This window comes from Sturnus vulgaris, chromosome 20 (genome assembly GCF_052056855.1).
Source record: "Sturnus vulgaris isolate bStuVul1 chromosome 20, bStuVul1.hap1, whole genome shotgun sequence".
In the NCBI taxonomy this organism is placed as follows: domain Eukaryota; kingdom Metazoa; phylum Chordata; class Aves; order Passeriformes; family Sturnidae; genus Sturnus; species Sturnus vulgaris.
In genome coordinates, this window is record NC_142262.1 from 9,938,688 (window position 1) to 9,951,919 (window position 13,232).

The 13,232-nt window shown below is 57.5% G+C and overlaps 1 protein-coding gene across 1 annotated transcript in view; it reads right to left on the reverse strand.

Annotated features, from left to right (window-relative positions):
- Positions 1 to 2,492: 2,492 nt before the first annotated feature.
- The window catches only part of MYOCD (myocardin), a 33,777-nt gene continuing 23,037 nt past the window's right edge, over positions 2,493 to 13,232 (reverse strand). The window contains exons 6-12 of the mRNA XM_014886851.2: positions 12,550 to 12,725; positions 10,900 to 11,025; positions 10,125 to 10,390; positions 9,636 to 9,789; positions 7,646 to 8,587; positions 3,994 to 4,051; positions 2,493 to 3,379 (exon numbers count right to left, since the gene is read on the reverse strand). Of these exons, the coding sequence (XP_014742337.1) occupies positions 2,811 to 3,379; positions 3,994 to 4,051; positions 7,646 to 8,587; positions 9,636 to 9,789; positions 10,125 to 10,390; positions 10,900 to 11,025; positions 12,550 to 12,725 (2,291 nt within the window). The 3' untranslated portion in view covers positions 2,493 to 2,810. The remainder of the gene's footprint in view (positions 3,380 to 3,993; positions 4,052 to 7,645; positions 8,588 to 9,635; positions 9,790 to 10,124; positions 10,391 to 10,899; positions 11,026 to 12,549; positions 12,726 to 13,232) is intronic.

Here is a 13,232-nt window from a genome sequence, read left to right on the forward strand (position 1 = left end):
GTCTCCTTGTTCTCTGAGTAACCATGACCTGGCTCAGCCCAGGCTGTTTATCACAGCACGCCTGGCTGCAGGTGTGGGTCAGACATTAAAAACTGTTCATAGAACTGGTCACTTGTTCATCTTTTCAGATTCACTTGAGCCATGTCTCAGGAGCATTTCACCTTTAGCCCACCTGGGCAGTCCCTCCTTGCATACAGGTGAGCAAATACATGGGAACCTTTTCTAATCAAAGGAAAGATGTGACAAATCTGGAGACAGACACTCAAGGCTCCTGTGGAGAAGGGGCTGAGGTCTCTCAGGGGAGGTCCAGCCTGCTGTGCCTGTGGGCACTGGGAGGTTTGGCTGTGGCAGAGCTCTGCTTGTACCCAGCACCCTGTGGCCACCAGCCCAGTGCTGACAAAAATACCAAGGGGCTTGGGGAGGGGGTCAGCTCTGCCTCACAAGGGGGACCCAAGGAGTGGGGTCTGCAGGACAACAAAGCAAAGCCAGAGCCAACAGAAGAAAAAGACAGGAGACTCTGGCTGGTGTGTTTAGAAATTTTCCAGGAGAAACTGAATGAATGAATGAATGAATGAATGAATGAATGAATGAATGAATGAGAAGGACTTCAAGGACTGTAGCTGTCCTAGGGCATGGAGCTGGTACCAGGTGGTGGCAGCTGGGATAGCTGTGGTTGTCCCAGTGGTGAAGTCAAACAGCAAACCATGAGCAGACAGAGTGGCAAGACAAGGGTTTTAATAATGAAGGTGTTGCTGGTAACATAGGTAAGGAAATGTGCTTGCTTACAGGTTTGAAGCTGACAGCATCCCTTTAAATAAGGAAATACATTTGCTGAGAGGAGAAAGTTACCTGGAAAACTCTGTACAAGGCCGCAGTGGAGCAGCTAACACTACTCTGGTTCAAGTGCTCTGAATATTCTCCACGGACTGGCTTCAAAAAAATCTCTCACTTTTAGAAAAAGAAATTCTTTTAAAAAAATGCAACCTGTGATTGTCTATCCTAGCAGTGCCCTGTGACATTTGTACAATAGAAAAGTGGTGCTTTAAATAGTGACTTGAAAGCTACTGCCACGTGCTTTATACAGCATGCAACAACACCAAGGACTGGGGACACTGCCCGGGCTGCAGAGCTGCCTCCCACAGCTCCAGCATCCCTGGGGAAGAGCCACGGAGCCACGGCCAGGCTGGACCTCCTCCCAGCAGCTTCATCTCCGTGTGCTGTCCTTCCAGTAACACAAATATTAAATACACTCAGTCTGTAAATAGTTTAACAATCTTTGTCAGCAACAATATTTACTTTGGCAAAACCAGAGTTGCAATGAACAGACGTGTCCATCACACAGTCTGCAGCAAGTTCTTTGGTGGAAGCCAAGAAGTGAAGCAAAGGCTCCTTCTTGCTAGAGCCTGAGGAAGAATATTGCACAGAGACTCATAGGAGAAATGCTGGTGATTCCAAACGGGAGCATCACTGCGGGAGAGCTTCCTTCTCTGCCGGCTTCGGGAGAACGGGCTCCTCCAGGCTCGGTGATTCACAGCTGTTCTCCGCTAGCCTTGCTCTGGGCTGAGGGAGCAGTGACGCTGGACAGTTCGGGGAGGAGGGGAAGGCTGCTGGGGACCGAGGAGGGACGGGCAGAAGGATGGAGGGGGGATGGCTGAGGAGCAGGCACTCCCACAAAGCCTCAGCCACACGAGTGGTCACTGAGCGTCCCTGCCCGGCTTCCCCTGCTCCCGGGTCATGCAAGGGGTGGAGATCACCCTGACCTGGCTGTGCACGGAACAGCCCCTCCAAAGCCTGGCTGGTCCTTTCACACGACTTGCTCCTACCTCGGCCAAAACACATCACACACCTCTTTGTGTGCACCGGGGACACGGCTGCTCCACTGGGATGCCACGTCCCCGCCATTCCTGCGCCTGCATCCTGAACATCTGCCTCCAATGTCCAGAGCTCTCTGCTCCACGGTCACAGGCTGCAGCCTGATTCAGTTCAGAATGCAGCCAGGACGGCTCCTGGGCCTTCAGCCCCTCAGGACATGCCAAGGTGCCACCGTGAACACGGTGATCTCCATCTCTCATCCACCTGGAGCAGAGCTCTGCAGGGATGGGGCACTGCAGCTTTGGGCAGGAGGGAAGCAAGGGCCTGGCACCAGAGCAGGGTGCTTGGCACCTGCCGGGCACAGCGCCCTGCTCTTCACCCTGGCATGGGCATGGCCAAGATGAGCCCAACAGGTCTGGATGGGGAGAGGAGAGGAGAGGAGAGGAGAGGAGAGGAGAGGAGAGGAGAGGAGAGGAGAGGAGAGGAGAGGAGAGGAGAGGAGAGGAGAGGAGAGGAGAGGAGAGGAGAGGAGAGGAGAGGAGAGGAGAGGAGAGGAGAGGAGAGGAGAGGAGAGGAGAGGAGAGGAGAGGAGGGCAACAGTGGGCTTCCCTCTCCATGATTTCCTGTTGCCACCCAGGTGAGGTCACCTCACCACACAGTCTTGTCATGAGCTGCTCCAGTTCTCACGAGAGTGACTGCTAAAACGGGGGGGGGGGGGGGGGGAGGGAAAGTTAAAGAAAGAAAATGGAAGTTTTTGTCAAAGGAAGTGTTGTTTCAGGCACTGGTGTCCTCTGTGGGATTGTGTCAATGGAGGAAAACCAAAGTACCAGAGTTGTGCTGTCAGTTTTCAGTGACTGGAAATTCAAACAAGTTTGTATGCTGGGAAAATGACTCCAGTTTCCCCTGAATGAGGCACGTTAGCCCTGCATGTTCTCTGGCACGACAGGAACACTGTGCTGCCTGCTGCAGGCTCACAGCATCTTGCCCAGCACGTCCCTTCACCACTGCTGCAGGTGCAGGTCCATGCTGGAGTTCAGGTTGAGGTCGGCAACATCCAGGAAATCGATGTTGAAGATGCTGGGGCCCGCGGGGGTGAGCGAGCTGAAGCCGGTGGCCGAGCTGGGGGGGGTGAGGTCCAGCCACTCCATTGTTTCCCACGGAGACTCAGTGAAACTCATTTGTAAACCGGAGCCTTCGGCAGGGGAAGGGGACAGCTGGGTTTCCATGGGCGACAGGGGAGTCTGTAAAATCTCCTGGGAGTTGAGCAGTTCATCCGCGGCTTTGCCGGAGAACCCCTCCATCATCCCTTCGAAGTGGGGCTCCTCTCCCCCCATCTTCAGCAGGGCCATCTCGCTGACCCTGCCCAGGGGGCTGTGGGCATTGAGCAGCACCTCCAGGTGCGCGTCGCTGCTGCCCGGGCAGTGCTCGAAGGGCAGAGGCGCCGAGGACACCGGCTCGAACGGGGCGGAGCCCTTGGCGACAGAGGCACCGGAGCTCCCTGTAGACACCATGATCTGAGGTACTTTCTGGAGGCACGACCGATCTTCCTTGGCATTGGCCGGAATTTCTGTCAACAAATGAGAGGGATTTGAGGTGCTCTGGCAGTGCCCACCACCACAGCCCTCCAGCTGATCTCTTGGGCATCCCTGTGGAGACTTGCTCTCCACTCAGTCCCATTGGCACTGTTTGCCCATCCTCCCTGCGGGAAGCCTTGCAGTCCTGCTTTCTGACCTTGATCCCCCGGGTTTGGACACAGTCCCTAGGGCACAAGCACTGGCAGCTGTCCCCAAGGGGGTGGGGAAGGGCACATGCAGCACTTTGCACAGGAGAGGACACCAGAAGTGCTCTGTGTGGGAGATGGCACTGGCAGCCCTGGGAATGGTGGGGCTCTGTGTGGGGAGGGGGCTGGCAATGCTGTGCACAGGGCTCCTGCCCTGCTGTCCCTTCTCTCTGCACAGTGACAGCCAAGCCCAGACCATCCCATGGGGTTGGCACATGCAGGAGCAGGTTCTGGGAGGGCCAATATGCTTTTGGGTTCAATCTCAGTGGCTGCTGGCACAGGGAGAGCAGGGGAAAGCTGTGCAGGCAGCTCTGCTGGGGTGCACAGAATGCACTGAGCCCTATGGACCGATGCTGGCCTGCAGGGGAAACCCCAGAGGGGAAGAGGGAAGCAGAGCGTACCTCCACTCTCAATCAGCACGTCCAGGAGCTCGTCCATCTGCTGACTTCGTGTCATCTGCTGCAGCAAACGACAAAGAGGAGAATAGAGGGCATTAGGAGGACAGTCCCTCCAGCCACAAGCCAGCTGGATGGCTCTAGACCCCAAAAAAGATGGCTCTAGACCCCACAAATGTCTTCCTCCCCCAGAGAAGAGAGGCCATACCAACAAGGATGGGGCTGGCAGCAGCGTTCAGGGCACTGCAGGGACGTGGCACAATCACTGGATCCAGTGAGCAAGGCACCCTTCCCTGCTGCCAACCCTCTGCTCAGTGGCCACCACAGCCTGCCCTGTCCCAGGACACACCAACATTTTGGCCCCAGCACCTCACACTGGAACGTGCCTGCCTGCCCTCCCTGCTCCCTGCACTGCCCAGTGCCCTCCTCTCCCTGAGCAGAACCTGGAAGATCTCCTGCACGCTGGCATAAGCCCATTTTCACCCTGCCAGCAGCATCACTCCACTTTCCTAAAGGCACCAACAGACCCAGCACTGAGGCTGCTCCCAGACTCTGATGGGAAGGAAGGTGTTCCTGGCTATGGCCAGTCCTCCCTGCAGGAACAGCACTCCAGGGTATGGCTCAGGGGGGCAGATGGCTCGGAGCAGGATGAGGGTTCCTGGTGACCTGGGAGCGCTCAAGGGTCTGACTCTCACACAGCACTGAGCACCCAAAGAGTGCTCATTGGCACCCCAGGGGACTTGGGGGGTGTCAGCACCCCTGGCTGCACAGGGGATACTATCCTGCCCAGCAGCGTGTCTGACTCTTATGTGGCAACTAGTCAGCAACTAACCCTTCAAAAAAGCCCATTCCTCATGGAAAGAGGCCTGTCCTACCCAGAGACCTCAGCACGGGTTAGAACTCCTGCAGCTGAGTCCCACTGATTGCAAAAAGACATCTTGGGCAGCCCTAGCCCTGTAGGAAACAAAAACCATGCAGTTACCTGCTTCACTGCATCCTCATAGGGTGGAGGCTGCTTTACCTCTGACAGGGCTGGGCTTGACTCACAAAAACTTGGGGATAAAATAGAAAACTTTTGGCCTGACTGCGCAGCCATCTGCATGGGGAAATACAGGGAAATGGAGTCAATGCACGGCGGGAGGCCCTGCTCTCATCCCTGCTGAGGTTGGTGTGGTGCCAGGGAAAATGACAATTTTGTGGATCAGACAAACTCAGACAAACTGCCTGGCTTTGAGCAGGATAGAGGAAGGTAAACCAGCTCCCTGACCTCCTGTGAGACCCAGGGCCAGGCTGGCCTCTGGTCACTGCCAGGGCACAGACACAGTGTCACAGCACAGCCGGGTGCTCAGCCAGCTGTGGACATGCAGGACAAAGGGAGGACAGAGATGCTGCTGGTGGTCAGCTGTGCTTGGACAGTGATAAGGCACCTCCCCAGTCACTCCCAGCCCCTCCCCATCACCACCTAACTGGGGGCATCTCACAGAGCTCAGGCCAGGGAAGATCACTCAAAAGAGGGAAATCTCTGCCTGTGGCAAACACCGGCATATCTTTGCCAACTTGTTGCCAGGTTCCCCTTCCAGGATGGATGGCATTTGAAGCACAGTGCCTGTCAGCTGCTGTCCCCATCACTTCTGGGCCCCTGTGTGTCCTTCCCAACTGCCTGGCCATGGCCTTGTCCCACAGATAACAGCACCTGGAGGGGACTGTCCCTCCATGTGGATTAGATCCAAGAGTGGATTCAGGGCAGCAGTGAGGTCACTCTGCCTGGCCATGCACATCCTGGTCACCTTTCTATGGAGGGTAGTTGGAAGGAACACTACCCCTGGCTCATGGGAAACAGCAATGAAGTGCTGGGGACAAAGGAAGAGTTCTTGCTGTAGAACGCTCACCCCTGGGAGTCCCTTGCTGGCAGCAGAGGAATGTCCAGAATGGGAGATATTGGAGTTGGGATGAGCTGCAGGACACAAGGGGACCATGCACTCTGTGCACCCCCTGCCCTAGGGCAGTGAGGGAGCAGCTGGAGATGCCCCAGTGGTGCCACTGATCCCTCCTGAGCCTCACTGACCACTGCCTCGAGTCCCAGCTACCCAGAGCAGCCCTGCTGCCTCTCTTGGGTATCACCTCCCAGCACTGTGTCCCACTGCCCACTGCCCCCACAGCTCTGATGCAGTGCCCAGTTCATCTCCACAGCCCCAGTGCCAGGGTCACCCCCTGCATCCCTTGCTCTTCTCCCACTGCCCAGCTCACCCAATCCAGTGTTCTCTCACCCCTGCAGCAGTCCCACTGACTGCCTCATCCCAACCCCATTCCACTGGCAGCTCTGTCTCTGCCCCTCCTCACCCTAAACTGCTGCCCTTTACCACCTCACTGGCCGTGCTGTTTGCCAACTGCCCCCAGCACCTACCTCACTGTGCTCTGGACACAGCCCTGAGCCCCACTTTGTGCCACTGTGCAGGCCTGCACCCCAGTGCCTGCTCAGTGGGCTGGGAGAGGCACTGCTCTGGCATGGGCTGTCCTGCACACCCAGCCTGCTCCTGCCATACCCCTGGAGGCACACCTTGCACCCCTGTGCACAGCACAGGCCACTGAAAGGTGCTGCTGCTGCCTGGGGGGTCCTGGGAGGGCACTGGATGAACTGGGGCTGTGATCAGCAGAACCTTGTGCTGTTTTGTGCTGGCAGCGTGTCCCCCTCCCCAAGCATCCCTACCTGTCCAAGGGGCTGAGTGAGGAGTGGTGGCTGCTGAGGACAACTCTCTGCTGGGCTGGTGGCCTGCTGGGGAGGCACAAGCTCTCTCTGACTGCAGACCTCAACTGCCAGCCCTGCTCCAGCTTCCTGAGAAAATGCGTCCCTGGGGCAACTGCTCTCCTCCAACTCAGTGGTGAAAATCCCTCATACACTGCTGGGAGCCACAATGGCTTGGCAAGATGCTGGAAAGCCCTGCAGCCCTGCAGAGGGGTCTCCCAGGGCTGTAGGAACTGTGCCAGGGCTCTCCCAGGAGCTGAGGGATCCATGCTGGTGCCTCCCTGCTGTGTACATAGCTGTGCCAGGGCTCCATGGGGCATGGGCAGCTGTGCCAGAACTCCCCCAAGGGCAGAGCAAGCTGTGCCAGGACTCCTCCTGAGGGGAGAGCCAGCTGGGTTTGGGCTCTTTTAGGGTAGAAGAAGCTGTGCCAGTGCTCCCCCAGGGAAGAGGGAGTTTGCCAGGACTCCTCCAGGGGCAGAGAGAGCTGTGCCAGGGCTCCCCAGGGCAGAGGGAACTGCGCCAGGGCTCCACAGGGCAGAGGATGCCATGCCAGAACTCTCCCAGGACACGGGCAGCTTTGCCAGTGCTCACCTAGGGGCAGAGAGAGCTGTGCTGGGGTCCCCTGGGGAAGAGGGGAGCTGTGCCAGGGCTTCCTCAGGGCAGTAGGAGCTGTGCCAGGGCTCCATGGGGCATAAGAGCTTTGCTGTGGCCCCTCCAGGGCAACTGTCTGTGGTGACAGGGCTCCCCAGAAGAAACCCTGCAAAGGACCCTGCAAAAGACCCTGCAGTGCTATTAGCTTCCAACCCACTGTCCATCCGCGACACTCTGCCCTTGCAGGCAGCCCCACCTGCCGCCAGCAGCCCGAAAGGCTCCCCGGTGTGGATGTGACCCGTGCCGCTGTGGGCTGGCACTCACCGGCGCTGTGCGGAGGCAGCTGCTGCTCGGCGGGGACCCGCTGCGGCCCTCGGGGGACACCGGGAGCAGATAGTGGCTGTTGGGGGACGGTGGCAGGCTGATGTGCTGGGGGCTCTTTGCAGCCCCCAGGGGAGAGTGCTGGGGCGAGCACTGCGGGCTCAGGAATGTCGAGGAGGTGATGGTGCTCTGCCCTGCGGGCTCCAAGCAGTGGCTATTTACAATGTGGGGCACCTGTGGTACCCCACAGTTACTCAGCTTATCCGAGCTGCCAGCCTGGCCTTTGAGGGCCATTTGTTTGGATGCAAATGGACAGCTGGACACGGTGTTTTCTTGTTTGATGGGGACACCAAAGAAATGCTGAGCAGGCTGCTGCTTCTCCTCAAGGCCATTGCTCCTCTTTCGCTTCTGGAGCTGCATCCGCAGCTCTTCCACCTGCCTCTGCTCCTGCTGCAGCTTCCACGTCAGTTCATTGATCACCTTCTGCTTCTCCACCAGCATCTTGTCTTTCTCTGTGTCTATTCCTTCCAGTTCCAGCTGGATGCTCCCTCCATTCATGCTGCTCATGAGGCTTTCCTCAGCACTGCCGTGAACGGGCGATGGCTGGAGACCGAACTGTGGGGAGGACATGGGCCCGTCGTTGAAGGTGTCAGGCAAGGAGCCACTCACAGACAGATCAGAGGAGGCGGGCGAGATGGGTGGGGTGGAGCTGGTGCTGCCAAAGTGATAGAAGCCATTTGATAACATGCTGGTGGAGGACTGCGACTGGTAACTGGACAGGGTGCTTGTTGGAGTGACAGGGAAGGTGACGGTGGTGATCTCACTGAAGTTTGGCACTGTGCTGCTGCTGCACTCCTGGAAGGGCCGCAGCCGCTCCATCAGCGCTGTTTTGGTACCCGACACAGGCAGGCCTCGTATTCGGAGCTGCTGCCTCAGCTCTGACACCTGGAAGGAAAGTCACTCCTGATCAGTCTCAGAGACAGACAAGCCCTTTAGAAACCCAGTGCTTCTAACGAGGAGTTTCAGATCACAGGCTCACAGCTTCCAGCTTTAAAGCTCTGACCTCCCAGGTGCTCCCTGTCTCACCTGCAGTCACCAGAGTCACCATGCACAGGCCTGACCACTGCACATCCTGCAGAATCTCAACCTTTCCTAACAGGAAAACCTTCCTCCAAGAACTGTAACTCCTCTCCACGAACCAGCAGTGGTCCTTGGAAGCAGCTCAGGAATCCCTTCCTACAGTAGATTTCTCCATGAGCAGAGGACTCTAACACAGACCAGGAGCCACCTGATGGCTCAGAGACTGTGACACCTTGGAGCCACATGCTCTGTGCTCAGACACATGATCCAGTCACATGAGCTAGGACAAACTCATGCTGTTTCTACCTTTGAGTGCCCCCAGGTCTCTGCTCCTAGAAGAATTTGGTCTTCCCCATGACTGAGGTTCCATTAGCAAAAGAATAGCTGACATGACAGATTCTCCCCTACAGCCTTTCTTGCCTCCATGAGAGGTGCTCAAAATAGTGCATGTAGCAGGAGGTACCTGCTCATGTAGAGAGCTGAGCTGGCCTGGCTGAGGAGCTGAGTCACTAAGAGGGGAGCCATGCTGCCCTACTGGCTTCTGGCTGCTCTGTCAGAGCATCCACAATGTCCACCATAAAACCACATAGGGATGGAGTCAGGAGCTGCAGGAGCAGCAGCTCAGATCATTCTTTAGGCTGATCTGCAGCCTCCCAAAGCTACACCTTTGGTTTGCTGAAACATAGGCTAGAGCAGTGCACCCCTCACCACCTGCAGAGCAGCAAACCCTCATGTTCAAAAGGTCCCCAGTGACCAAGCCCTGCCCCATGTGGCTCAGATCACGGAGGTTGAGGTGTGCTGATCTGTAATATGGCCTTTCCCAGCCTATGGCACTCCCCTGACACACTCAGAGGCAGCACAGCCCACTCAGACTGTGACATTCTGTTCCTGCAGTGACAAAGTTGGCACTCACTTTGAGATCATCCAGGTTGGATGGCAGAGGGCCTGGCTTGATAGATGAGACACAAGTCTGGCCTGAAAAGGTGGTTTTCACTGGAGAAAGAGGGGTGTTGTTGCCAGAAGCTGATGAAGAATTTGAAGTTTTCACCATTTGCTCATTTGATTGCCTGAAATAACAAAGGAGATTTGGGGTGACTTGTCTGTTCCCCCAGGGTCTTTATGCCCAGCATCCCATCCCTCTGCTCCCTTGGGTCTGCTGTCTCCTATATGAGACTTCAGAATGGCCAAGGAAAACCAGGCTGGGCTGTAGGAGATTGCTGGTGTCCCACCAGCAGGTCACAGGAGCCCCAGCCAGTATGCAAAGCCAGAATGGCTTAGAAGAAGTTGCCAAGCTTTTCTATCTCAGTGGCATGCCTCTATCCCCCTGCTCTGGCACAAATGGCTACAGAGGGGAAAGTCTGGAGACAGGACTGAGTCCTGCTGCTGGCACAGTGCCACTCACTTCAGCTGTCCTTGGTGCATCCCAGGGTAGTTGAAGTGCTGCTGCTGCTGCTGTTGCTGCTGCTGCTGCTGCTGGCTGAGGATCTGGAGCTGCAGGAAGAGCTGCTGCTGCTGGAGCAGTCTGGCATATGCAGAGTCCATGGGTGGAGGGGACTTCTCGGCTTTCTGGTCTGGAGGGATGTACTGGTGGTACTTGAGCTTCTTCACTTTGGGCTTGGTGTCTTTGGGCTTTTTGTGACGGTTCTTGCTATCACTGGATGATTTGGACTGTTGAGCCAAGAAGGAAAGGAATTAGGTGTGAGAAGAGCTCCTGTCATCCCCATGGGACCTCAGAGGCCTGGGACAGAACAAAGACAGCTCCTGCTGGCACCTTGACACTCCAGCTCCAAGACCTGCTGAGCCTGGATGTGGGGGACTCCCTTGGCACTGTGTCCCATCTCAGCTGTGCTGGAGACCACATGAGATGGAGAATGACCCTCTCTGCCTGGAAGGTACTCCAGTGTTGCCTTGTATCTCCTCCTGCTCCCATCCCCAGGGGATGTTTTCAGTGCAGGACTCAAGCATATGCTTCTAGCAAGGTGTATTGCTGTATCTTGTACCATTACACAATGAATTAAATTAGTTTTTGACAAAGGGTCGTCTGCCTGAACTATTCAAAGCCTTTAAGAGCAGACACCCAGAGCTCCCACACATTTGGGGTGCAGCACATGGGCACTTCAGGCGTGGATGCCGTGGGCTGGTTCCTGTCCTGGGCAGCCTAGAGGCACTGGCGTTACCTTCACGGCAGAGGGCACCGGCAGTGTCGGGCTCTCCTGCCCTGCTGGCTGCTTGGGGCTGTCGCACTGGCTGCCCTGGCCCGGGGCAGTGTCCGGAGCGTGGCCATCTTCACTGGGGGGACGATCCTACAAGGGAGAGGTGAGAAGGGCTGTGGGGCTGGACCCAGGAACTGTCCGGCCTGGACAGGGGCTCCTGGTACCCCGTTTCCTCACCTCATGTTGTTCCAAATCCCCACGTGCCTCAGTGCATCCCAGTCCCCTCATGTCTGTCCCAGCCACATCCTCAGGCTATCCCAGTCCTTTCCCAGTCCTCTGCCTCCGCAGTCCTCCTTGGTTTTCCAGCCCTCCCAATTTCGCCTGAGGTCACTGCTGGCACCTCAGTGTCCCCCAGATCAGCCCAGTCTTCCCAGCTGACCCATGGATGGTCACAATCCCTTTGGTCCTCCCCCACCCCAGCGTGCCCCAGTTCGTCCCTTTCCCCCCTGTCCATCCCAGCCCCTCCAGTCTGCCTCAGTTCACTCCAGTTCCCCCATTTCCCCCGGCCCCGCCGTTTCCCCAGACTCCACATTCCCCTAGTTTCCCCCAATCCCCCGGTTTCCCCAGCCTACACATTCCCCAATTTCCCCCCAGTCCCCCCAGTCCCTCGCTCCACTCCGGTGCTCCCCAGGGCTGCAGTGTCTGCGCCGGCCGGCAGTGGGCGCGCCGGCACCGCGGGTCACAGAATTACAGAGAAATCACAGAACCACAGAGAATTAGGGAGAATTACAGAGAATCACAGAACCACAGAGAATTAGAGAGAATTACAGCGAAATCACAGAACCACAGAGAATTAGACAGAATTACAGAGAAATCACAGAACCACAGAGAATTAGAGAGAATTACAGAGAATCACAGAATCAGAGAGAATCACGGAGAATCAAAGAATCGCAAAGAATTAGAGAGAATCACAGAGAATCAAAGAATCACACAGAATCACAGAATCCAACTGAATCGCAGAATCCCACAGAATCCCACAGGATCACAGAATTACACAGAATCACACAGAATCAGAGAATTAACCTGATGTTTGAGATCACTGAGTCCAACCTGTGACCCAACACCACCTTGTCAACTAAACCATGGCCCTGAGTCCAGGCTTTGTCAAACATCTCCAGGGATGGTGACTCCCCACCTCCCTGGACAGCCCATTCCAATGCCCAACCATCCTTTCTGTGAACAATTTCTTCCCGATGTCCACCCTGAACCTCCCCTGGTGCAGCTCAAGGCCGTGTCCTCCTGTCCTGTCCCTGTTCCCCGGGAGCAGAGCCCGACCCCCCTGGCTGTCCCCTCCTGTCAGGGAGCTGTAGAGTGATCAGGTCTGCCCTGAGCCTCCTCCAGGACAAACATCCCCAGCTCCCTCAGCCTCTCCTCACAGCACTTGTGTTCCAGACCCCTCAGCCCCTTCTCTGGGCACACTGCAGCATCTCCACATCCCTCCTGAACCGAGGGGCCCCGAACTGGACACAGCACTCGAGGTGCGGCCCCACCAGTGCTGAGCACAGGGGAGGAATCACTGTCCGGGACCCTCCTGTGCTCCCTCCCTGTGCCATCCCCTCACGAGTCTCCCCTGTCCCCCCACATCTCCCCCGGCTCCAGGACAGCTCGCCTTACCTGTGGAGCCCCGGCAGGGGCGGCGGGGGGCGGCTCCGGGGCCTTGGAGCCGGGGGGAGGCTCTGCGGGGCCCGGGGAGCCGCGGCTGCGGGGCCGCTCCGGGGACAGCCCGTCGTTGCTGCTGTCCTCCTCGAAGGCGAAGGCGTCGGTCTGCCGGGGAAAGCCGCCCTGGGTGCCTGCGGGGCAGAGGGGCGATGGTCAGAGCCTGAGGGGACGGGCTGAGCCTCGTGGGGCCTCGGCCGCCCCCACCGCCCCCTGCCCGGCCGTGGGTGGGGGGAACACGGGATGCCCGGGGGGCTCGGCCACCTCCGGGACTGCCCCGCGGCTGCGGGAGAGCAAGGGGACCCAGCCATGGACAGGGGAGCCAGGACCATGGCCCATGTTCTGTGGGATAGGGAGAGAGGAGGATCTGAGGAGCCGGGACCATGGCCCATGTTCTTTGGGGCAGGGAGAGAGGAGGATCTGAGGAGCCCAGCCGGCCAGCACAGCAGGGTTGGTGCAGACAGGTGGGACTGGTGCAGGAGGGGCTCAGCCATCCTGCTCCTCCACTGGGCTGGGATGGGAGAGGGACACGAGCACCCCGGCTGAACACTCACACCACGCATGGGACTCTGTCCTCAGCACAAGGACTGAGGTTGAAATCAGCTCGGAATGTGATCCACCTTCTCACACCACAAGAGCCA